Here is a 25,610-nt window from a genome sequence, read left to right as displayed (position 1 = left end):
ATATATATATATAGAGAGAGAGAGAGAGCGAGAGAGAGAGAGAGAGATTTTTGTTATAGAGTACATGAGCTCGCCAGAAAGACAGAGGCAGAAAGCGAGAAATCACCCCCCAGAGTGGAAGGCCATACCACAGTCCCTTCTCCTCCATTCTCCTCTCAGAATTTTGGGAACGCTCACACACACGCCCAGCATGAGTTTCAAGCTGCTGTGTCCAGTAATCAAACCGTGGTTGGACATGTGGGAATCCATCAACATGACCATTATGCCATTTGCTGTTTCCAATTGGCTATACTTTTAAAAATATATATTGATGGGCCAGCTTATCAGAAGTGATAAGGATGGGCTTCATTCTCAACTTCTGTTACCACATGTTCCATTTGCCAATTAGAAATATCAGAATAGTAATTCTTTTTTCTATTTTTCTAGTGCCATTTCCATGTGGGAGAGTTTCGGTTTCACACGTGTCTATGAAATACACACGCTCTGAGGCTATATTTTCCAATATGGACAATGAAAACTCTACTGAAGCTGAAACCATTTTGGATAACATCACTCAAAGCAATGAATCATTTAATGACCTCTCTCGTATTGTTGGTGGAGAAAATGCCAAACAGGGTCAATTCCCTTGGCAGGTACTCTATACTGATGTTGTGTCAAAACTGGAGCTCAGCAAGTAACTGGCAGACCAGGAGGGAGACTGAGGCTAAGACACTAGACAGATCTATCAGGGTGAGAGGAGTAATTAGGCAAGTTTCAGTGCTAAATAATGAGAAAGCCACCACAGGTGGGTAGGCAACTGGTGAAAAAGTCCAGAGACATCAACCACACGCAGGTAGGAAGAATTTGGCACCAATGAAACAGCACAACAGGATTCCAGACAAGCAACTGGTCAGCAATAAGGGAAGCCTGGAAGTGAAGTCACAGGTACTGGAGTTAAGGCTGCTACTTCAGCTTCAGCCCCTGGGAAAACTGGAGAGTCAGAACATCCTCAGAAACTGCATTATTTTGAAGAGGGTAGAGAAAAGGACTCATGTGGGAAAGATTGAGGCAATAACTAGATTCCTGGAACCATGCTATACAATAGGAGCTTGGTCCGCAGCTGGTCTCAAAGTGTGGTAGCATGTGAATCACCTGGAAACTTGCTAGGAATGCAAATTACTATGCTCCACCCCAGACCAACTGAATCAGAATTCCTAGGGGTGAGGCCCAGCAATGTGTGTGCAAATAAGCCCTCCAGAGTGATTCTGCTTCACACTACAGTTTGAAACCCATAAGACTAAAGGAAACAAACTTGTTACAAAAGCCAGGGTTCAAAACAATAAATAATGAACTCAGTAGTACTAGTCTCCCAAGTGTGGTCTGCACATAATCCATATATGCACATTTTAATATAACGTTGAAGAGCTATATTTGTAGCAAAACCTGTTATAACTGAACCTATATCTAAAGCCTAAGTGAGTCCATCTGTGGCAAGGAATGTGCTCACCCCTCCAGGTAAGAAGCACGGCTGGTCTTTATAAAAAGTCCAATAAGGCAATCTGGACATATGTGATTATTTAATTTTTTAATAGTTTCCCGAGAAGGCATATGCACTCACATGAGAGAGAGAGAAAGAAAGCACCCCTCATTGGGGATGGTTATATGGCAATCCCTTCTCCATCTCTCCTTCCTTTCAGGATGTCAGGCTTGCACACATATGCCAGGTGTGTTTTACAAGCTGTGGGCTGGGACTTAAACCACACAATCAACCATGTGAGATCTGGCTGTCTTAATTACCACACCACCAGCTGGCCCTGGCTATTTAAAATTAACTACAGTTAAATGAAATTTAAATTTTTCTAAGTTATTTATTCAGGGCAGAGGGCACTAGCATGTGCATGCAAAAGAGAGAAGGACCCTCAACAGGATCTTGTCACATGTGATGTCCTCTCCCCAGGCCTCCAGCTCATCAGAGCCCTGGGCACGTGGGCTCAGTATAGCTCATACAAACCACGTGGCCTCCAGCACTGCAGTTAAGTATCCATCAACTGCACCACCAGGCTGAGCCTAAAACTGAAAGTTTAATTCCTCATTTCCACCTGCCACAATTAAAATACACAATAGCCATATGTGACTAGTGGCCTACTGTACTGGACAGTGCAGGTGTAGATAAAACACTTCAATCGCCACAGAAATTTCTATTGGGTAGTGCTTGTAACACTTTCATCTAACTTATAACTCCCTAGTTGACCATAGTCATGATTTGGTACTGATTTCAAGGGTGCTTCACTCTAAACGATTTTCTCTATTGAGGTTTGAATTTTTGCCATGAGAGACCAATAGCTTTAAAGACTTTGCAATCAAACAAGTAACAGTTTAAGCCAGGATCAGGTAATGTCTCCAAGTTTCACACCACTAGAATTTTCCAAGAGTAGCTATGGATCTATCCAGGATTCTTCAGAATGCCTGCCATTTCCCAGTATGTTGGACATAGGTATTGAACATACCTGAGGAGAGTGAGGGGAGATTCACATAGTATGGAGAGTGGATTTGAGAGGTGGCAAAATATCACTTCCAAAACTTTAAAATATTTTCCTTTGTTATTTCAATTTCTTTTATACATTCAATCACATATGTTACTTAGTTTGCAAAGTGACTATTTCAACATAATTGTTGGACCCGATCTGCTAGTCAATAAAATATGGTGTGTATCTCTTTACACCATTTCTGGACATTACACAGCTGCTTCTCTCACCGACCACAACCTCTTCATTCACTCACCCACATCTTCACTCTTCCTCTCAACTCTTCATAAAATTAACCTACAACAACCTTTCCATGAACAATTCTTGAGCACTGACACTTTAGGCTTTCATTCTATCTAGCATGCATGTATCTAATTCTAAACTTGTTGTTTGTGTTCTCATGCATTTTAACTCATTATCTATTTAACTTCCATAGATAAGGTAGTTACCAAAGAGATCTGCTTTATGACAAATATTTTCTATGGGCTCATGGGACAAAGGGCAGTGATTACAATGGAGGAGCCACTGAAACACAGGAATGTATTATTAGCTAAGACGATGATTTCCCTTTATAAAACCCCAGAATTTAAAAATATCTCAGGATACGTGCATTGTGCATTTAGCATTGTCCCTTTGTCATCCTAGAAACGAACTGACATATGTACTTAAATGAGAACTAAAGGGGGTAGGGATAGTCTTAGTCATAATTGTTTCCCACCAACCCCCTTTAAACTAGATGCTTGCCCATGTATTATCAAAGCAGATTATTTCCTAAAATACAATTTCGGTGGGCTTTGCAGACATGCATTTTCTTTTTAAGCACAAGAGTCAATTAACGGTGGCTGCAGTCTTTTCTGTGAGGAAGAAGATATAAATGATGCACATCACTGAAACTCTTTCATATCCTTTGCACCACACAGTTATTGTACCTGTTGTCTTTTTCCTAGCTGAGATCATCTGGAATGTTCAAGATCACTCACACATATATCTGCACATATGTACTCAAATATTCACTTCCTACCTCATCCATATGAACCAAGATTGCTGACTGTAGATGTACAAAGCATGAGGCTTTATCCTTTCTCAAGGCTGAGAAACGAGGCTACTTTCTAGGATATCTGCGAGGGATCCTGTCATATTTCAGCATTGTTTCCTTCCTTACCAGAAAATGGTTTCTCCACACTGTTCCTCATGAAAGGTCACTTAGTTTCCAAAAACACGAGATAAATTAATTGTACATTAGCCACTTTTAGACAAAAATGAAACAAGAAATCAAACAAAGCAGAACCTCTCCTCATTTGTGAAGTGGCCAGCTCCACACAGCATGGCTAACCTGTAGGGTGCAAATACTATAGATTTGATTGCAGGCGAGACTGCAAAAAACCTGGGGAGGCCAGGGCATCAAGAGAAAGTGAGCTCCAGCTGGGGTTTCAGTGGCCAAAATATCTCTGGTCCTGAAATACAAAATAGCAATGCAATCTAGCAGTGTCACCTAGAAAAGAGTGCTTCAAAATGCTGATGCTTCATAAAAAAACCTTTCTATTCAGAATTGATTCTTTTATCTTTCAAAGTGGCAGGAGGGGTAAAGTCATCATTCGGTGAAAACAAACACACCAGTCGGTAAAAAAAAATCATAGAGTGGGGTAATGAACAGTTTGAACAAGCCGCCAATGTTTAGCTGGTTAAAGAAAAGGTTTAGGTGAGCAGTTTGTAAGAGCCATGGGGAAAAGGGAAGATGACTTTTAACTCGATCAAATTTTTTTGTGTATATGTTGCAGGCAGACAGATTTGGTCCTCTACTAAGTAAGCCCTTTCCCATGCAGGCTGGGCAGCTTTGGAAGGAAACGTTGTTTGAACAAATGTTTGTCGAGTTGTTGACTGGGGACATCAGTAGCTGGATAGCAGCATGGCAGAGTGTCAAGGGCGTTTGTTCACCTAGTGAGAGGTTAGAGGAGCCGAGGCCACTGGGATCCCATTCAGCTTTGACACTCTACAGAGCATTGTTTACCTAACGCGTACCCAGTTTGCGGTCCCACTCACTCCTTATTCTAAGGCTTCCATTTTAGCTGGCCAGGCAGGAGGAAAGAGACAGGCAGTCACGCCATGTTTCCAACAGTAGCTTTTCAGAAGATGCTTATGGCTCTGGGACACCACAACAACCCGCCCCATCCAGCTCCTACCCACCAAAACAAAAGGTGCAGGCAGGCTTGTCCCACCCTCTGAAGTCTCTGGGTTAGAACGTCCAAGTCAGGCATAAATAAGAGCAATCAGAGGAGGTACTGCCTTTGATTTCCCTCCAGGTGCCCAGAGGTGGGCTCAGAGCTCCTTGTTGAGAACTTGGAAAAGAAAACAGGGACTCCAAAGAACACTTCAGGAGGGAGGAAAGGAAGCTAGAAGGTTACTATGCAGAAAGAGAAAGGAGATGTTCTGAGAGTTACATCTTCAGCGGGGTCAGAAACTAAAACGAGACCTGAGTTTCATACAGCTACATAGAAAAGGAAGGAAAACTCTTGAACATCGGAGAAAAATAGGAAATCACAACAGCTATATTACTTGATTGCTTTTATTGATGACAAAAGTGAAAGATTTAAGGAAGCAACATCATGTTTTGGCTTTCTGAGCCTTAACTTGGTTTTGGTCCCATCCCCATAACCCTGCTGTCAGAGAATTCTGAGTATGTACACATTGGTCCCAAGAACTCCTCCCACATTTTCTGCTTTGGGTTAATATTTGTCTGGCCCTGTTATGTAAAGTGCCTGGTCTTTCTATTTTACCATCGGCCTCAGTTCTACATTTAATAATTTGAAGATTATTCTGCTAGATTAATGGATACCAAGTGGTTAAACATTCTTTATCCTTATATTAGGTTGTATCATATGAATTTACAAATATTACAAATATGTAATCATTTTAACTTATTGAAAATGTCCACAGAAGCAGTATCACCATTTCCTATTCTATTCTTGGTATAAATAATCTTTAAAAATATTTTAACATTTTCCCTATGCTCTGCATCCTACAGCTTAAGTGTGAAATTATCCTTAAAGTTCCCCAAGCTTTTGGCCTGTACAGCTAGCTACACAAATCAAGTCCTTACCATTTGATTAGGACACACCCCAGTGGCAGATGGTATAAAAAGTTACCATATATATGGACCAGAACCTCCTTTTGGGGAAGGGGTCTACATAGGGGTGTCACATGAGATCTTAAGCCTATAGAAATATCTTCACTTGAAAAGGGTAATCATCCATTATTCCTAAACCAGGTGATATAATTCCAAATAGGATAAATAAGACCATGACATGTAATCTCAGTTGGCTCCACAAAGTTAATTTGAACAGAACATTTAGACCATTATCTTCTAAAATTATTTAATGAAATATACTTCAATGACTAGTGTTAAATTGAGCAAAATTGGCCTAAGCAAGCCTCCATTCTTGGTTGATAACATTGGCCAAAGTAGTCTCCATAGATACAGAACAGGTAACCTAGCTTGATGTAGAAGCAAGTTGTAGCCTAACATATATCCTGGTAACCTAGCAACTGAGCTGCAATCATAGCAGCTGATCCCTCAGCCAATCAGAGGCTGAAAGGTGCTGAACCATGACCATATTAGGTGAATACCAACTTCAGCCAATCAGGTTGGTTTTGCACCTCACTTCCTTTTCTCTGGTTATAAATCTAAGCTGAACATATGTTTGAGCGGAGCATTTTGAACCTGCTTTGTCAGGATGGCTGCTGAGTTTTAGAGCCCATTTCTTGGTCAGTTAAATTCTGATCAATTTAAGTGAGCTTAGATTTTTCTTTTGACACTAGTTAACCATTAAAAACCAAACAGAGCAATCCTCTGTGACCAAGTAAACATCACCTAGGAGTTGGACTAGCTACAACATAGTTTCTGTGCCAGGGTTTGTGAATATCATTCAATCTGGCCTAACTAGCCCACTAAAATGAGAAAGATCCAATTTCTCTCTAATACAATGGCCAAAGGAGAAGCACCATGATATCACTGCAAGTGAATTGTTAATTCCAGTTGCTTATAGGTTGTAACCATCAGGACCAGGATAGAACTGTGTTGCCCAAACTGGCTTGGTAATGAACATTACTTGGAGTCAGAGCTAGCCACATGGTCTTGTGACTAGTCCACCTACATTAGGCTCTGCACTGAAACACTGAGGAAATCCTGTACAATGCTTTGCATTTGTGTTCTGTAACAAGTGTAATGGAACAACAGAACATGTGCTGGGGACTTATAACTTTGGATCACTGCAATCCCACCTTTTACCACCCCCTAGGGGGATGGTTTCTTGACCTTCCACACACATGCTCCCTGCTTCCGTAGTCAGCCTGCCTTTCTCCTCACAGCTGCCCAATTATCATTGTCACCTCCCAACCCATAATTCCCAAGCATACTCCTCTCATTGTTCCCACTCAACTATCATTGCTCCTTTTTTTGTGGGGGCCTGAGCACAAGTACAGGGAGAGTTGAGGTTAGGTGTGTATGCCCTGCACTATCTTGGGAAGGGGAAGGCACATGGCATGTACAAGTCAAGCATGTGTCACAGCACAGTTGGAGTGGTGGGGACAAGCTCCTTTCCCATCTCCAGTTCAGGTTTTGAGCACATCCTAACATGGAAGTAGCAATGCCTTGGGAATTACTTGTCCACCTGATCACTGCAGTAAGCCAGTGGCAAGGGGAGACTGACTTAACCACCCCTGCTGGGGCCCAGTGTCTTGTGGGTGTGCTCATCTGCAGGGTGCACTGGGCCCTTCTGAGAGTCTGCACTGTCCCAGCATATATCCCCATGCCAGAAGGAGCACTAAATTAGAGAGCAAATTTTTTTAAAGAAAAAGAAAAATTTGATTATAAGAGAGGCTGTAGAAGAAAGGGGAAAGTTTTGTTATCTTAGTATCTTCAATGGCACCTTTCTTCCTATCTTTTGAACAGGGGCACTGTATATTCATTTTTTATTAACCTCACAAAAAATGTAGCCATCCTTGCCTAGAGTGAACCCTTTTAAAACATTACCAAAGATTATCATGCCTTGGAAATCCTAATTCAGTGGCTACATATTATTGTACTTTGCAAACTTAATTATGCATGAGAATATTCTGGAGCACCCCATTTCCCCTGTTTCACCCACTAAATATTCTGATTACTTATGTGTTAATAAACCCACAAATCTGAATAATCCCACAGCACCCAAGATGACTCTACCACAATCTGTCCGTGGGCCACACTTCGAGAGATACTAGGTACTTAGGAGCAAAATTCTGGAGTCAGACAGACTTGGTTTTACAGCCTAGCTTCACCACTAACTAACCTTAGGCAAGTCAATCTCTAAACCTTAGTTCATTCATCTATAAATGGATATATTAATATTACTTTATAAGGATATTACATTGTGAATATTAAGTGTACATAAAATACCACGATGATTGGCCTCAAATAAACATTGTATAAATGTTCCAAAAATGTAGAAAGATCTTTAAGTCTGGATGGTAGGTATACTGTTTTTTATTATATTTAAAGTGGGTTTTTCTATACTTTTACAACTTTTCAAAATAAAAAGCCACAGCCAGAAAGAGGGTGAGCGAGTCTGGAAAAGGAGGTTAGAGGTCTATGACAAGTCAACACCATGGGTCTCCTGGTAGGAGGCTAGTGCTTTAGTGTTTAGGACATAGTAGGTGTTCAGTAGGTTGAGTACAAGACATGTAGAGCCTCCAAATGAACCTGCCTCAAGGAATATCTATCACCCATACTTAAAGGATTGACTACTCCTTTGCCCTTATTAACAAAGGAGTTTTACCTAGAGCTAGTTCATGAAGAGCTAGTCAGCTCCTGCAAAGTTTACCAAATGTTGAGTGTGCCCTCTAGTGTTCACACTTTTCAGCATTCTTCCTGAAAAGGTAGCTCAAGGCCCTTGCTTGCTCTGGAACTGAAATTCTCCAAGTTGATGTAGACATTGAGGTAGTGAAAATAATTATTGTCCACTGTGATTATGCAATGAATATACAGATGAAAAAATAGATTCTTATCTAATAATGCCCTGACTCAACACAGCACCCAAACACCACTGTCCACTTTGCCCCAAAATCATGCACAGCTAAGTAGATCTTTTAGGATAAAAGCAGCCAGGTGAGAGTTAAATATGGTTAAAGGAAAATGGAAGGACTGCATGAATCTTGCCACTCCTCACTACCTTGAGCACAGCCCTTATGGAGGCCATAGGTGTATTACACTTAGATAAAATTCCATTTGGAAAGGACTTGAAAAGACCCTTGGGAAAAATCTGTAGTTTTCTTTTTTGAAGTGACTTGTAGCAAAGAGATGCCCCCATGCAAGAACAGGAGACTCAATAATAATTATTAGCCTCAAGGCATCAAATCAATGTGTTTTCTTATAGAGATACCTGCTGTAGTCCTGTGAAGCAATTTGTGTTATCAGAGAATCTTATTCACCTTGCAAAGGAACAAGGACCCCAAATCACCAAAAGAAGTCATTCTTCAGATTACCTCAACTAGAGCACCAGGGCACACAAGAGCCACTGGTGGCTCTTGTCAGGACAGTTAGAAAAAAATGACTTCTGATTTTGCTCCACAAACACTAATTTATCTGCAAAGCTGACACTTACCAGAAACACTCCATTTTCTGCCAGCACCTAGAAGCCAACTTTTTGCCCACTCTTGTACACAGTACACATATTTATTTTGCTCTGGATCAAATATATTATGCAGTAGGATTCTTAATTTTGTTTCCACAGGTCCTTTTGAGTAGTGAAGGAGATGCATTCTGTGGAGGTTCCATTGTTAATGAAAAATGGGTTGTAACTGCTGCCCACTGCATTAAACCTGGTGTTAACATTACAGTCATCGCAGGTAAACAAAAACAGTAATAATCTGCAGCATCACTAAATTGCCTCTATGATTGGTACATCATATTTTACCAAGGTCTAATAGGATTGTGGCTGAATTAAATGGGTAGCAGTAGAGGGGCCGTGATTTCAAAAACGAACTTCTTCCATTGTCCAAGTCCCCATAGTTTCTTTGGTGTATCCACATTAACACTCATCTCAGTGGGACAAAATTATTTATTAATGTGCCCATTTCCTCACCAGACAGAGCCCTCCCAAAAGCTAGTGTCATGTCAGTTGATCTTTGTATCTTTGGTGCCTGGTTCAACCTGTGGCAGATCTTCAGTCAACATTTCAATTAATGACTAAGTGAATTTGTGTTTAGAAAACAGGTAAGAATACTTAAAATTAGGGAAGTCTAGAATAATTCATGATGAGTAAATTCATATCATTAATGTAAGACATAGCAGCATGGATGAATGGAACCATCTCTGTGATAACCCCAAAAGATTAAAAGTATAGACTAGTCCTCACTGCCTGTGAAGTCAGTGATGGACATTTAGAAAATCTGTTTCTGTATGTGAAAGACAGTTTGTGACCGAAAATTAAATTTCTTTTTAATAGGCGAACATAACATTGAAGAGGTGGAACATACAGAGCAAGAACGCAACGTGATTCGAGTTATTCCTCACCACAACTACAATGCAACTATTAACAAGTACAGCCATGACATTGCTCTTCTAGAACTGGATAAACCCCTAACACTGAACAGCTATGTAACACCTATTTGCATTGCCAACAGGGAATACACTAACATCTTCCTCAAATTTGGATCTGGCTATGTGAGTGGCTGGGGAAGAATCTTCAACAGAGGGAGATCAGCTTCAATTCTTCAGTACCTTAGAGTTCCACTTGTTGACCGAGCCACATGCCTTCGGTCCACGAAGTTCACCATTTATAATAATATGTTCTGTGCTGGCTACCATGAGGGAGGTAGAGATTCATGTCAAGGAGATAGTGGAGGACCCCATGTTACCGAAGTGGAGGGAATCCATTTCTTAACTGGAATTATTAGCTGGGGTGAAGAGTGTGCAATGAAAGGTAAATATGGAATATATACCAAGGTATCTCGATATGTCAACTGGATTAAGGAAAAAACAAAACTCACTTAGAAAAAAAAAAAGTTTCTCCAAGGTTGGTTAACTCATTGAGATTGAAAACAAGTGGGCCCTTACTCATGTTTCCATCTCTTGCTAGATTTGAATCTATATTTCTATGAATACTGCTTTTTCTTTTTATAGGAGAGAATTCTGTTTAGCATTCATATTTTACTGGAGTACTTAAATTAGAAAATGTAGTTACTGATGAAATATAATGATGTGGTGAGAAATCATGACCATTGCTATGTGCCTAGCCCTTGACAAAACTGTGAAGTTCTCCATGCTGCCCATCAGGTACTAGCGTTCTCCACTGTGACAATGCCCTGTTTTTTGTTCTTTCTTTCCTTTTTTTTTTTTTTGGTTTTTGCCCTAAGGCATGTGCTCACCAGAGAGAGGCAGAGAGAGAAGTAAGAAATCACCCCCCCTTTTCAGTGGGGATGGCCACACCACAATCCTTCTCCTTCATTGTCTTCTCAGGATTTGGGGCACACAAGCACATGCGTCCAGTGTGATTTTCAAGCCACCGAGTCCAGGACTTGAACTGTCGTTGGCCATGTGGAACTCCAGCACCTTAACCACCACACCACCTGCTGAGCCCTGTGGCAATTCCCTTGATTCTCTCTCCTTTAGCAGCATTTCATATTCCAGATCCTTCTTGCCTCTCTCACCAAAGCATCAGTATTAAGTCTGTATCCAGGATCTTTGGTCTAGGACATCACATTCCCTGCACCACACTCGGAAAGAAAAAACACAGGAAAAGCTGAAAGGTTAAAATTCATGGGAAAAACTATTTCTTTTCCTCTCATCTTATTCCTAAATCCTTAATCTTTTCCAATTCACAATTCTCAAGTCAGTGTTCTTCTTTCTTACCTCTTTTATGCCTGCTTCACTCTATAGTTATTAAAGGAGGGAATGAGGGCATCGTGCTGTTTTACTTCTGTACACATATATACATATCTGTTGAATCCAGACTGACTTTAAGTTAGGTCTTAAATTGTTTTTCAAAACATAGGGATGAAGTAAGGTGCTTGAAGAACTTGGAGAGATTCCTTTAATAGAGTTATTAAAAACACATATATGATGAAAGCAATGAGCTATCCAGAAGTTTCCTAAGACCTTAAAATTGTGTGGTTATGGAAGTCTGACTAGGAATGATTCTATGAAGGCAAGACTGGCTTGTCATTGTAACTAAGAAAGTTGACACTGGACAGGTATATTCCCTTCTGTCTGAAAAAAAAAATACTACTAATAGAAAGTTGGTTTGCAACCCAGAACAAGAATAAGGGAGAATTCCAGAGTTTGTCTCCAGCAATGTCCAGGATCAAGCAAGAAGTTGCCTAGACTAGAGAATATTGGACATCATGTCTCCTTGACTCTTATATACCTGCAATGGATAAGGGTGCAGCAGGCTCAAAGTCATGAGTCATTCCAGTCAATCAACTGACTCCCCCTTTCCTGGTTTTATGATCACCAAGGAACTTTTTGATTATAATTAATCCTTCTATATTGAGTTTTCCATTGTAGATGGTTGCTGACCAACCAACATACATTTCTTTGTGTTCTGCTTCATAACTTGGGTTTTTGTGAATGTGGTTAATGTGAATTGGTCACCTTGTATTAGATGATGCCTGAGAAAATTATGTTTTGGGCCACTTTGACCCACCAAGCTGCTGCTTTCCCCTGACCCCACCCTCATTCCCAGCCAGGCCTCACTCGCTCTGATTTCATTAAAGTTCTTACAGTTAATACCTTTTGACTTGAGTCTTTCATACATAAGTAGAAATAAATGTATTTTTAAATTTTTAAGTGTTTCTTAACTCATTCACAGAGAGGCATCCCAGCTACTACACTCAAAAAAACCATCCAGATGTGATACAACACAGCAGAGATTGGATGTTGTTATCACTCAGCTTTCTTTTTTTTAAATTTTTTTTCTAGAGGGCATACACATTCACCAGAGTGAGAAGAAAGCACCCCAAAGGGGAATGGTCATGTCTAAATACCTTCTCCATCTCTCCCTCCTTTTGGGATTTGGGCACACGCACACATGTGAACAGCCTGCTTCTCAGGCCACTGAGTCCAGGACTCAAACCATGTGGTTGGCCATGTAGGATCTGACTCCCTTAACGAGCAGGCCATGAAGCTGGTCCAATCACTCAACTTTCATGAGGTAGTGTATGCTGTGTCCCAGAGAGCATGATGGTCTGGATCCACCTGAGACAGAAACAAATCTACCTGTGACTACAACCTTGGATAAGTCACTCCCTATTGGGGAATATGATTTTTGCACTTGTATAATAAAGGATTATGACAGGGTGTTCTCTAAAGATCCTTGTGACTTATATAGTCTATGATTTCATTTTTTTATTCCTTTATTCAACAAATATTCAAGGAGTGATTACTATTTGCCAAACATCAATAATATACATTAAATTTGAATTCACATTTATGTATTTTGAAAGGTAAATAAAGTATATGAATTGCTTTGTCAGTGCCTATGCAACTACTAAAAAATAAGTGCTCAATAAGTGTGAGTTGGATCTAAATCCATGTTTATCCCAGAGTACCAATTAGCCTTGTATTAAGTATCATGAAAAGAGACCATACTTGAATAAAAATAATATCTGGGATTTAGGTTTCATGAACCAATGAAAGAAATCAATTCTGCTATTATTGGTTAAAGGGAAAAAATAGAAAGGTAACACTATAATTATCCATCTTTGGTTAAGGAGAATACTAATTCATGCATGAAACACATTATTTCAAATTTGAATGACTAACGGTCTGTAGCCCCAGTGCTCCGCAATTGGTAAAAGTGAGATGCTCTGGCTTTGTTGTCATGGAGACCACTCCTTATAAAGGTAGCATTGGGTAGCTGGCCTCACACCTCCTGTGATTGGTCTTCCCTGTGGCAGAGAGAGGAGCTCCTGGACCCATAAATCCCTGAGCTACAGTTATCCTTTATCCCAGGAGCTAAAAATGACTGAATTTATCAGAGCTACCTGCAGCATGTTACCATCACTAAATATGTGGGGCCTTTAAGCCCACCTAAGAGCCTGCAGCTTTAGAGCCAAGCTCTGATTGTATTCTGCTAGGGTATTTGCAGTCTCTATATAAGAATCATTAGTGCTTTCAAAATCGCTATAGCCACTTAACCTAAATGGGCTAAAACATGCTACTGTAATATTGGAAGTGACAGATGAAAATAGAACTCTTGCTGAGTGAAGGAAAGTGTGTTAATATAGTGCACTCATTTTAACTTTCTGTTTAAGTATGATTGTTTTTGGTCCTTTTGAATATTAGTTGCTCTATGGTGACAGGAACAAAGTACTGTCCGATTTTCCCTGGCAAAGGAGAAATTAAGGTTTGCTCCTCTACTCTACTGGACCATGACAGACCAATTTCAGAATTGCTTGATTATGATTTCTAAACAACTTCTAAATACTTACAGTCCAATCTAAGAATATTGAAAGGGGGGGGGTTCCTTAAATGCCATCCAATCTGCTTAATCCATTTACCAAGTGAGGGGATTGAAATTAAGATAAATCAAGACGCAAAGTAATACAATGACAGAGCCAGGACTCAAACTCAGGTTTCCCATCTACAGTATGAAATTATCATACTTTCGAGGCCAGCAAGTGGTGTAATGGTTAAGGCACTGGACTCCCACATGGCTGATAGCAGTTCGAGTGTCAGACCCAGCAACTCATAATTCACACTGGGCATGTGTGCATGTATGAATGTAGAGAATGTGTGCATGTGTGCACGTGTGAATGAAGGAGATAATGAAGGAGAAGGGATTGTGGCATGGCCATAACCCCGGAGGGTTATTTCTCACTTTCTATCTCTCTAGCTAACGCATGTACCTATAGCAAAAAGTGTCAATAAATTAATAAATAAATAAATATCCTCTTCTCTTCACCCACCCATTTCACACTGTCTTATTCTCATTGAGTACTTTCACTGCTTTAATGTCCTCCAGCATTTCGCTCTCTACCATAGAGTATGGATAGTCGGTATACATTAAGTGGATACATACAATATCTAAAGTTATATGCAATTCAATGTAATATAAACAAGATTATGATGATAATAAAAATAAATAAATAAATAACCACAAAAAAATAAATAGAAAGAATCATACTTTCAACTGGAGTACCTTAACTTTATTATTTATATTTTTTAGGACAGCTGGGGCATTCTGCATTGATGGCAATCATTTAGCAAACCTAGAACTGAAAACTGTCTGGAATTTTTACTAGTAATGCTCTACTTGACAAACAGGTGGCAGAATCAAGACCAACAGGTAGGCCAGAGGCAAAGTGGCAGTCAAATAACTTGCCAGGGCAGCCCATGATCATTATAGGTACTCAGTAAAAACACATAGACTGAATGTGTTGTGCTAGTGTCTGGCGTTTAGCCCACCATTGGGCCTTCCATATGCAGTATTAGACTTCTAGAGAAGTTTAATCAATATCACCTGGCACACAGTAATTTCAGCAACATTTCAACTTTTTTCATTGCAACTGTGCTGGGGAAGACGTGATGGGAAGACATAGAGATGCAGACGGCTACAGAAGCTGTTTGAGGGTTGGAGGAGGGCTTGAAAGCCCCACTGAAGCAGAGATGCTAACAATGCAACACAGCTGTGGATAATAGAAACAGACTACAGCTGCTGACGAGCCCGTCAGAGTACAGTAACCTAGAATTGGGTCCTTTTTTTCTTTTTTCTTTCTTTTTTTTTTTAAGTCCAAGGTTAATGCCTCCTAGAAATCTCAGGGCTAAGCCACAAACATCAACATGTTTACAAACATCAACATGTTTTGCAAACCATGGACATTGTTGAAGGAGTCACAGCACGCAAAGGACTCTGAAATTCCTGATCTTTGGTTAATCCAGGTCCACAGATCACCCTACTCCTTTTCTCTTACAGTATTGATCGTTTCAAGGCAGACATTTTTCATCATGCCCTTTGGTGCTATGGACTGCCTTGAGATTTCTGAATTAGTCTCAATTTACAATACAGGTAAAGGTACCAAAAAGGAAGAGCAGTATGGTTCTATGCCCTGATGGTTAAGGCAGTTCAGTCCCAAATGGCCTACAGTGCAGTCTGAATCCCAGCTCCAGCAGCTTGAAAAACGTGCTAGGTACATGTGTGTACTTGCCCCAAATCCTGATGAGATGGAGAGATGGAGAAAGAATTGTAGTATGACCTCACTCCCTGAGGCGGTTCTTTCTCCCTCTCCCTCTCTCTCCAGTCTGGGTCTCAAGCAAATAAAAAAAAAAAAAGGAAAGAAGAGCAAGAAGATCCTTTCTTATACAAATAGACAAAGAGGAAAAAGCTTCAAGAACAAGGGCAAGACATTTTCTCTGTACCCTCACAAAATATTACAGAACCATTTCAAACTCCTGTCTAGATCATTTCACTGTAGTAGCAGAGCTACCCTTCTTTTGTTTAATAGAGGACTGGAAATAGAAACAAGGATATTCCTAATTCCAAAGATTTCTATCTAAAATGTTACTTTAGGGGCCAGCAGATGGACTGGTGGTTAAAGTGCTGGATTTCCACATGGCCAAACATGGTTCAGATCCCAGACCCAGTGGCTTGAAATTCATACCAGGTGCATGTACATGTATGCCCAAAATCCTGAGAGAAGAATGGAGGAGAAGGGATTGCGGCATGGCCATCCCCCCCCAGGGGTTGATTTCTCACTTTCCCTCTCTCTGTCTCTTGCCAGCAAACACATTTCCATAGGGAAAACCCTAACCAAAACAACAACAACAACAAAAATTGCTTCACAGTAATGCTAAATATAAGATCCTAATCTATAAAAATTTACCAACATAGTAAATCTCCCTGGTCCTGTCCTCTTAAAATTTTTAGAAATGCTGTAGTATATAGCTTCTTCAGATCAGTTGAAGTACCTTACATGCTGACCTCATAAAGCATAAAGGAATCCTATGACTTACACATTATATAGTTTAGTGCAGATCTATACATAAAAGCTTAGTTTCCTCCTAGACTATATTACAAAAATAAGCATACATTTTCATGAAACTAAAACTCAGTTCCAAAGGTAGGAAGCCAAATTAAGAATGTTGCAAGTCTCTGAGGAACTCTGTGCATGCTTGTTAAGTGAAGGAACCAATGTGTGAATGAAATAGAAGGGGCGGGAGGGGAAGCTGTTAACTACAACACTATTCAATACTCCCAGTCATCTAATGTAGAAATAAGATTACCTTGAATATATACAAGAAAATGTCAAAAAAAAGGGGGGGGGGGAGACAGACAAAGACAGTAAGACAAGTCTCCTATATTCTCTTTCTAGGCTCTAAGAAGCAATTTTCACTGATTTCTAGAAAATAAAAAAGATTAGCCTAGAAGACTATGGCCTTTTCATCTCCCATTAAAATTTATTATTTTTGTGTTTGTGAACTCTAGAAGTTATATATTTACCTCCTGCCTGTGCCTTCTATCCTCATTTAGGTAGCTATTTCGTTGTTGTACCTTTTGTAATAGAAAGCTCTTAGCTTTCATTTAGACTTGTTTCTCTGTAAAATTATTACCCAATTAAATGACCTTGTAATGAAGTTTAATATCTGAAACTGTTGTCCTTGGCCACAGGGATTTAATTTCCCCCAATATGCCTACCATAGTTTTCATTGTCCATGCTCTCTTTCATCCACTATGTTTCTATTCCTAGATGATTGTCTTAGTCCATTTTGTACTGCCATAACAAAATCCTAGAGACTGGATAATTTATAATGAACAGAAACTTATTTTTCACAGTTATGAAGTCTGGGAAGTCTGGGGTTGAGGGTCCTACATCTCATAAAGGTCTTTTTGCTACATTATCCTATGCCAGAAGGTGGAAGGGCAAGAAAGCACATGCAAGAAAGAGAAAAGGGAAGGATGCCAAACTATTCTTGTTATCAAGGACCACCTCCCCAAGTAACTCACTCATTCCCACAGTAATGGCTTGAAGCCAGGTATTTTAAAACTCTATAAATACATAGCCCTGTGTCCTCTCTAGGGTCAGAAAATAAATTATTTTCCCCTCTAATCTTAGATTATGAAATGTCCATTATACTTTTTCCCTTTTGAGTCATTTCTAGTATAGTTGCAAAGTTATAGCTCACTAGGTACTTCACATCTTTTATTCATCATTTGATTCCTTTTAGCGTACCTGGTTAACACTTTTATTAATTTCCTTTCAAGTTATATAAAGGCTTTTAGTTTTGTCATAACGATGGTTCCTTTCTAAGCATTTTGCTCCATTATACGCCTTGAAAACTGAGCATTCCAAATCAATGTGGGGCAGTATACTGACATGATAAAAATGACTTGTTTTGATATATAATTACTTGAGAGATGACTCATTTAGCACTGTCAAGACTGCTGCCCCTATGGGGATAAGGTTTCTGTGTTCTAGTAGCTACTAATAATAAGTAGAAAAAGAGAAAGGCTGTTGAGTGAAACTGAATTGATTCTGACTAAACCCAAAACAAAATCATTAACCTAATTTCTCCTTGAATGGAGTACTTCTTCTGTTCCCTTATACTTTCCAAAGCATACTCTGAATTGTAACCCAGATGTTGGAGGTGATTTTTTTACTCCTAAAGTTCATTCATTTACTTCCTCTATGAGAGACAGAGACAGAGACAGAGGGACAGGTATCCCAAATAGGATCCCCATCGCTCAATCCAGCCCCAGTCTCAGCCAGCCCAGGTCACAGGTATGTGTGTGTGTGTGCATGCCTGGCATGCCCAGAGAGGTCTCAGGACATGAACCCTGGACCTTTCCCATGTGGGTTCAGTTGCATTACCACTGCCTCACCACTTGGCCTCAATATGGGTTTTATAACAACCAGGTATTCTATGTTGTGAGACTCATAAGTAATTTTGAAAATATCAACTATATCATTTTCTCCTCAGCCAACATAAAAATCAAAACTTGAATACACATTTAATAGTCAGGGAGTTCTTTAGAGATGAATTAACTTATTTATTAACTTGTTCACTGATGGTACTTCTTCAAAGGAGCTCAAAATACATTTAAAGGCAAAGAGGTAGTTATCCTGTGATAAGATGCTCATTAAGATACCTAAAACAATCTCAGTTGTTTTTTTTTTTAATAGAAGATTCAAACTGACATTACTGACTTTCGTCCCTCCACTCCCCTCACATATTAAGGCACAGGTTCCAGGTCTCAAATGGGCTGTGAAAGGGATCATTAGGTTTGGCAATCCCAACTACAGAGCCCTTTCCTAAAGTAAGCGATGGTTCAGGAAGGACCACTTGTGTCTAGGTGCTTTCCGGATTCCTTAGGCTCCATTGTATGGAAGCAAACTTTTCCAATGTGTGGAAACACGCATTCATAAACACAGTTATATAACCCCTGAAACTATTTATATTGCTGTCTTATAGTTTGGGGCAAAGAAACTTTTTTTTTTTTTGGAGAGGTTTTTGCTATAGGGCGCGTGCACTCGCCAGAAAGACAGAAAGAGAGAGACAGACAAACAGTGAGAAATCACCCCCCAGGGGGCATAGCCACGCTGCAATCCCTTCTCCTCCATTCTCCTCTCAGGATCTTGGGCACTCACGCACACATGCCCGGCGTGAGTTTAAGCCACAGGGTCTAGGACGTGAACCACAGTCAACTACATGGGAGTCCAGCGATACAGCCAGTACGCTAACAGCTGGTCCCTGCAAAGAAACTTGTTTGAGAAAAATATTTCACTCTGTCTCTGGTTCAATTTCTCTCTCTCTCTCTCTCTCTCTCTCTCTCTCTTCCTCCCTCCCTCTCTGAGAATCATGAAGCAAAGCTGAAGTTAAACACTGAACTGAAAGTAAGACTAATGGTGCCATTAAGAGGATATCACTAATAAATGAGAGGAAAGAGATTTTCAATGTATAACTGATACTGTACTAAACTAAAACAAAATGAATAAAGTTAAGGTTGGATGTTTTTAATGTGGAGTTAATACAAGAACATTTATGTTGTAAGTACATTTACAATGTAATTAAAATTTGAAGACTTAAAGGGAAATTGCTGCTATGTTTCACATTAGCACACATTTATAGCCTAATAAAATGATTATAATGCAGTTACATTTGTAAACATATATATAGCATTCATTGTACAGTGATTAAGCATTAAAAGACTTTAACTGTACATCTGAATCTACAGAACTCAATATTTCTTAAATAATTAAAATCCCCAGTTTAGTACCATGAAATTAAACCATTTTGGGCAGGGGAGCTTCTTCATTCAGAAAGTATCTCTTAATTCTGTCTTCTAGCGACAGGGTCACTATGCAAAAGAAATGTATTTTGATTTCATTTTGTTGTTGTTGCAGAAGCATTAATTAAGTGAAATATCAAACACGGGCATTTTTATGGTTAACTTACATATTACCCATCATGAATTCTAGCAATAATCTGTGGGTACCTTTGAAGTAAAAAGTAATTGCTCTGTCATACAAATCTTGCATCAAATAATACCGCTGACACAATCTGTGATCTTGATATGATACATAAACCTATTCAAAAGATAAATGATCTATTAAGTTATTATGTTTATTATTTATTTTAACCAGTCACAGAAAAACATGCACCTAATATACCAATTTGATAGTTCAAATCATAATCCATGTTTCAGAAGGCAGAAATCTTAAACCTTTGTCTTCAGTGGTCCATAATATAAAATACTCTGAGCTTAAATTTAACACTGCATGCAGCAACCAGCCATGTGCTTCAAATCGAGTGATCACAGTGCTTAAATATTTAAAAGAAAGACATCTACATATGGATTATTTTTTAAAAAGGAAGAAATTCAATGTAACTTAAGAAAATCTTTACTAAAATAGATATTTCTAGAAAGCTCAAAACTAGATAAAGACTGAAAAGGATAGTTTTGTTTTAGGAGCATCGCTAGTGCAAAAATGAAGTATTTAACTTAAAGCTATGACATATGTACCTAAATTTCAAGCATAAAAAGGTAAATTTCAACACATCAAAATGACAGGATTTTTAGCTTTGGATCTTTTTAGAGCCAATAAGGCAGATCTAACAACCATAAGTGCTAAAGTGCAAAAGAGGTCCTTCAGAACATATCCCTTTGGTACATTATAGTCACATAGGTAACACAGAATTCAGTAATAAAATAAACTATCAATTAACAAAAGGTTTTCAAGTCTCTGATTGTCTCTCTTCCATCCATGAAGTTGTGTTTTGTTCTGTTGCTGAAAACTTACCAAAAATCAAAAACAAACAAAACAGGTAAAACCTTTTGTCTGTAAATGTTCAAGACAAAATAGTACTACACTTTCACCTGGGGAGAAATAAAAGGTGTTCAAAGTTGGCTTCTTGCAAGATTGAGCCAAGTTGTGACTGACGAAGACCACCTCAGTGCTGAAGAAATTCTGTGAATGTGATGGGCAGTATAGGGTAGTCTTGAATATGTTGCTGTTTATCTGAAACACTTTGAGAAAATATAATCTAGTTCATACCTCCAAAGGCAATCTTATTTTAAAAATGTGTATTTATTGCCCTTTAATTCAAAGGGAACTTAGTTTCCTTGTTACTCAGAGCGGCATCTACAAAATAATTAAGAATGATGTTAATACTCCATATGACTTTTAAACCCAAATATGTTGTCAGTGCTGACTTCTATCACTAAATGTGAGGAAGCAAAATGTTCCTCATAAATTCAATGTGATGTTTTCTGGTTGTTTATTATAATATGAAAGCCATTACTACTCAGTTTCATAATTATTCATTAAAGGCATCTATTTTATGAAAGACATAGCTTCATTTGAAGCAAAATAAAATAAACAAAATTCACACCTTCTACAACCAGATTTCAAATATTATGAATTATGCTCTGTGTATGGAGATAATGTGTAATATGTTAAGTGCATAAATAGCAGAAAAATTATTATATTCTATTTGCCAGATTAACAAATGAGATATGAATATGTATCTTTAGGTTTTTGCTATAGGGTACGTACACTCTCTGGAGAGAGACAGAGAGAGAGGAAGTGAGAAATCATGCCTCCCCCTCCCACCCAGGAGGGATGGCCACTCCAAAATTCCTTCTTCTCCAGTCTCCTCCAGTCTCTTCCTAGGGTTTTAGGTACACATGCATGTGCACCCAACATGATTTTCAAGCCACCAGGTCCAGGACTCAAACCGTGGTCGGCCATGTGAGAATCAAGCACATTACCCACCATGTCATCTACTTGGCCCCAGAGATACTCTCATACATTATTAAAATTTAAATGCTGCTGACAGTTGCATATGTTGTCCATTGTAATTTCCTAATCCACCAATTGACACACATTACAATACATTTATGTAGATCACAATAAACTATTTCACTCTATAAAATGTAATGTAAGGGTAGATCTGAATTGAGACACCTTAATATTATAGCATTCAACCAAAATCTACTGTGAAGTATTAATTTGCCATTCCAACATGAGTCATAAATGCATGCCATTTGAAAGCAATGTATATTTTAATAATATCTTAAATCAGAAGCTTCTAGAGAACAGAGACCAATGGAACCTTATCTAGTAGCATGACACACTGAAAAGATAGTAAGAAATGGTGAAAATGCTAATTAAATAGCAATTAATACATTACATTTCACCTTTCCCAATAGCACTACAAAGAATAAGTAAATAAATAAAAGGATATAGGAAAAGCACACTTATAGTGGAAAATAAGTGAGTAGAAAGGAATGATGTGATTCCAAATAAAGTGTATGTATGTTAATGAATGTAAAGTAAGCCCATTACTGCCTTTATAGGCCCCTCAGAGACTGAAATTGTTGCTCTGCCATGCACTTCTGAGAGGGTGCTAATGTGTCCTTAATCTACTGGGATTACAGTAATGGAATCATTTCAAATTAAAACTAATCAAATATGTAATTTTATATGTCCTCCATTACAGTTAGCTAAAATTAATGTAATTAACTTTGTCCTGAATTAAGTACGAGGACATCTGGTTCTATATTTAAAATGATGATAAAAGTTACAGAAAATCTCCTCTGGGCCTTGATAATGTGGAATACAAATGTCAATGCTATAAGGAAGTTAGATAGATACAATAGTTTTCATTTTCAAATCTGGGAGACCTGAACACATAATAAATACCTAATAAATACATTGCACTATTTTATAGCTGTATTGCTTTTTTTAGTTGCTTCATAAGAAACTGATTTATATATATAAATTGAAAAGGCTCTTTGAGCATGTATTTCAAGTGACCCATGTGTGTTCTCACTCTTTTTCATGAACTATTTAAATAAGCATAAAGCAGAAGGCAGAAAGCTGTCCATTTTATTTTTAAACTTAACTCTTCAAAGTGCAATATAGAGAGGCAAGAAGGTGGTGTGGTGGCTAAGGTGCTGGACTGCCATATAGTCGACCATGTTTCAAGACCTGGACCTGGCAGCATACTTTCTCACTTTCCCCCTTTCTCTCTGTGTGTCTCGCTCTGGTGTGCTCTAATTTGACCTATAGTAAATTAGATAATAATAATAATAAAGTTAAATAATTATTTTTAAAAAGTGTAATATAGAATTGGTTAATTTTAGGGCTGCCAGGTAGCATGGTGGTTAAGGTAGCTGGACTTCCACACGGCTGACCACAGTTCGAGTCCCAAACCTGGCAGCTTGCTTTCTCACTTTCCTTCTCTCTCTCTGTCTCTCTCTGATCAACTTCAAATAAATAACTAAAATAATGACAATGAATAAAATTAAATAAAATATTTTTTTAAAAAGAATTAATTTCATTAGAACCAGCTGGCTTTGAAAAGTGTTCAAAATGTTACTGTCTTGGATTTTATACTATTCTAACAGGTATATATTTTTAAGGTTGTAAAGTACTCAGTTCAATATGTGAACTGTTTTTTTGTATTTATCTGACACTCTGGTTTTTTTATTTTTTATACTTTAATTGCATTGACACTATAAGTCAATTTGGGGATGATGGATTTCCTAGCAATGCTAAGATTTCCAGTTCATGAACATGGCACATCTCTCCTTTTAAAAGTAGTCTTAAACATATTTTTTATGTTATGATTTCCTATTTACATTTATTCACTGTACATCTTAATAACATACAATACGGTTTTTCAAAGCATGCATGCAGTGCATACCAATCAAGTCAAAGGTATTACCATGTATGTCATCAACAGGAAACTTTCCATTCCTTTCCAGCTTCGCATTTCCTTAATGTTTTCTTCCTGAGTCCCTCCCACCCACCAGTTTTCAATATAGAAGGCTTGCATGTCTGTTAGATTTATTCCCACTCATTTTATGTTTATGTTGCTCATGTGAAAGTTGCTTTTTTAAAGTTCACGTTTTCATTTCTTTGTTGATAGGATATGAGATTACAAGTTTTTTTTGTATAATAATTTTGTAGACTGTGATCCTGTAAAATTCACTTAATTCAAGTAGGATTTCCTTGTAAGTAGATTCCTTATGGTTTTGTACATATGCATGATCTGTTAATCATGATAATGTCTCTTCTTTTGTAATCTTTTTGCTTTTTATCTTTTCCTTACATTATGATGCTGGCTAGAATTCCAGTACAGTGGAAAGTGGAAATGATCAGAGTGAATATACTTGGTCTGTTTCCAATCTTAGAGGAAAAACTTCTAATAAGTCATCATTAAGTATGATGACAGCAGTGGTTTTTCTTAAGTGTGCTTTGTAAGATTGAGGAAATTCTCTTTATCCCTAGTTTGCTGAGTATTTTTTATCATGAATGAGCATTGAAATAATTATATAATGTTCTCCTTTGGTATGTGAATGTGATAAATTCCACTTATTTTTAAGTGTCTAATACAGGTACTTAGAACTATACATCTCCTTTCATTGCCCTCTCTAGCTGCATCCACAAATTTTGATATGTTAATTTTCACTTTCGTCTCATTTAAATCATTCTAATTTCCCTTGTGCTTTCTTCTTTGTCCCATGGGTTGTTTTGATGTGTAGGGTCTAATATTCAAATACTTTGAGATCATTGATTTCTAATGTAATACTTTGAGATTATATTATTCTACTCTTTTGGAATTTTTTAAGACTTATGAAACAGCATATTATCTATCCTATTGAATATTCCATATACACTTAAAAATAATGCTGTATTCTGTTGTTAACATAGGTTTTAAATAAACAACAATTAGTTCTAATTATTGGCATAGCAGATTCTACTGTTATTTAGAGTAATAGAATTATCTAGATAATTCAATAAATATATGAATAATTCAACAATCAGTGCAAAAAGCCTTTGAAAGATGACTCAGAGTACCCAAACTAACAATTAAGAAGTGACTCCATTTCAGGTGTTCATATGTGACCTAATATTTATATTGAGCCCTATCATCCTTAGATTTGGTTTCATGTTACAATATGAAATTTGCAACCAAATAAGTTATTCCTGGTCTACTAAATTCATTTAAATACAATGTATTGGGAGAAAATTATTAACAGATACAAGAATGCATGTAAAAAAGTGGAATGAGGGCTGGTTCTGTCGCCTAGAGGTTTGAATTTTGGCCCCCATCGCTTTAAAAACACACCAGGTGTGTGTGCTTGCATGTCCAAAATCTTAACAAAATGGAGAGATGGAAGAGAATGGATTACAGCATGACAATACACCATTGGGGAGTGTTTTCTCCCACATCGCTGGTGAGCACATGCACCCTCTGGCAATTTAAAAAAAGGGAAATATCTTATGAATGGTGTACCATAGCAGAGTAAAAAATGTCATTGACAATTCAATATATACTTCAAAAAATTATTATCAAATATGTACAATATAATGTAATGTTCCATGTCTAATAAGATTAATATGTCTAGATCCTTGATTTGATTATTCCATACTGTATGTTTGCTTTGAAAAATGGTACTGTACCCCCACAAAGATGTACAATGATATAGTAAACCAGAAATCACAATTATATAGTTACATAGTGTATCGTTACCTGAAATTCCAACTCAAGGCCAAAACTAGAACTCCAGAAAAAGTATGTGCACACAATAATTCTGTTTACCAACAAGCCTTTTCCTGTGTTGT

The 25,610-nt window shown here is 38.1% G+C and overlaps 1 protein-coding gene across 1 annotated transcript in view; it reads left to right on the top strand.

Moving 5' to 3' along the window:
• The window catches only part of F9 (coagulation factor IX), a 36,132-nt gene extending 25,361 nt beyond the window's left edge, over positions 1-10,771 (top strand). Inside the window, exons 6-8 of the mRNA XM_006160695.3 lie at positions 427-632; positions 9,269-9,383; positions 9,983-10,771. Coding sequence (XP_006160757.1) covers positions 427-632; positions 9,269-9,383; positions 9,983-10,530 — 869 coding nt within the window. The 3' untranslated portion in view covers positions 10,531-10,771. The remainder of the gene's footprint in view (positions 1-426; positions 633-9,268; positions 9,384-9,982) is intronic.
• Positions 10,772-25,610: the final 14,839 nt, after the last annotated feature.

Source organism: Tupaia chinensis, unplaced genomic scaffold (assembly GCF_000334495.1).
Source record: "Tupaia chinensis unplaced genomic scaffold, TupChi_1.0 Scaffold000706_1, whole genome shotgun sequence".
NCBI classification, from domain to species: domain Eukaryota; kingdom Metazoa; phylum Chordata; class Mammalia; order Scandentia; family Tupaiidae; genus Tupaia; species Tupaia belangeri.
Note: the sequence above shows the minus strand (reverse complement) of the source record. Positions and strands in the feature narration are given on the sequence as shown.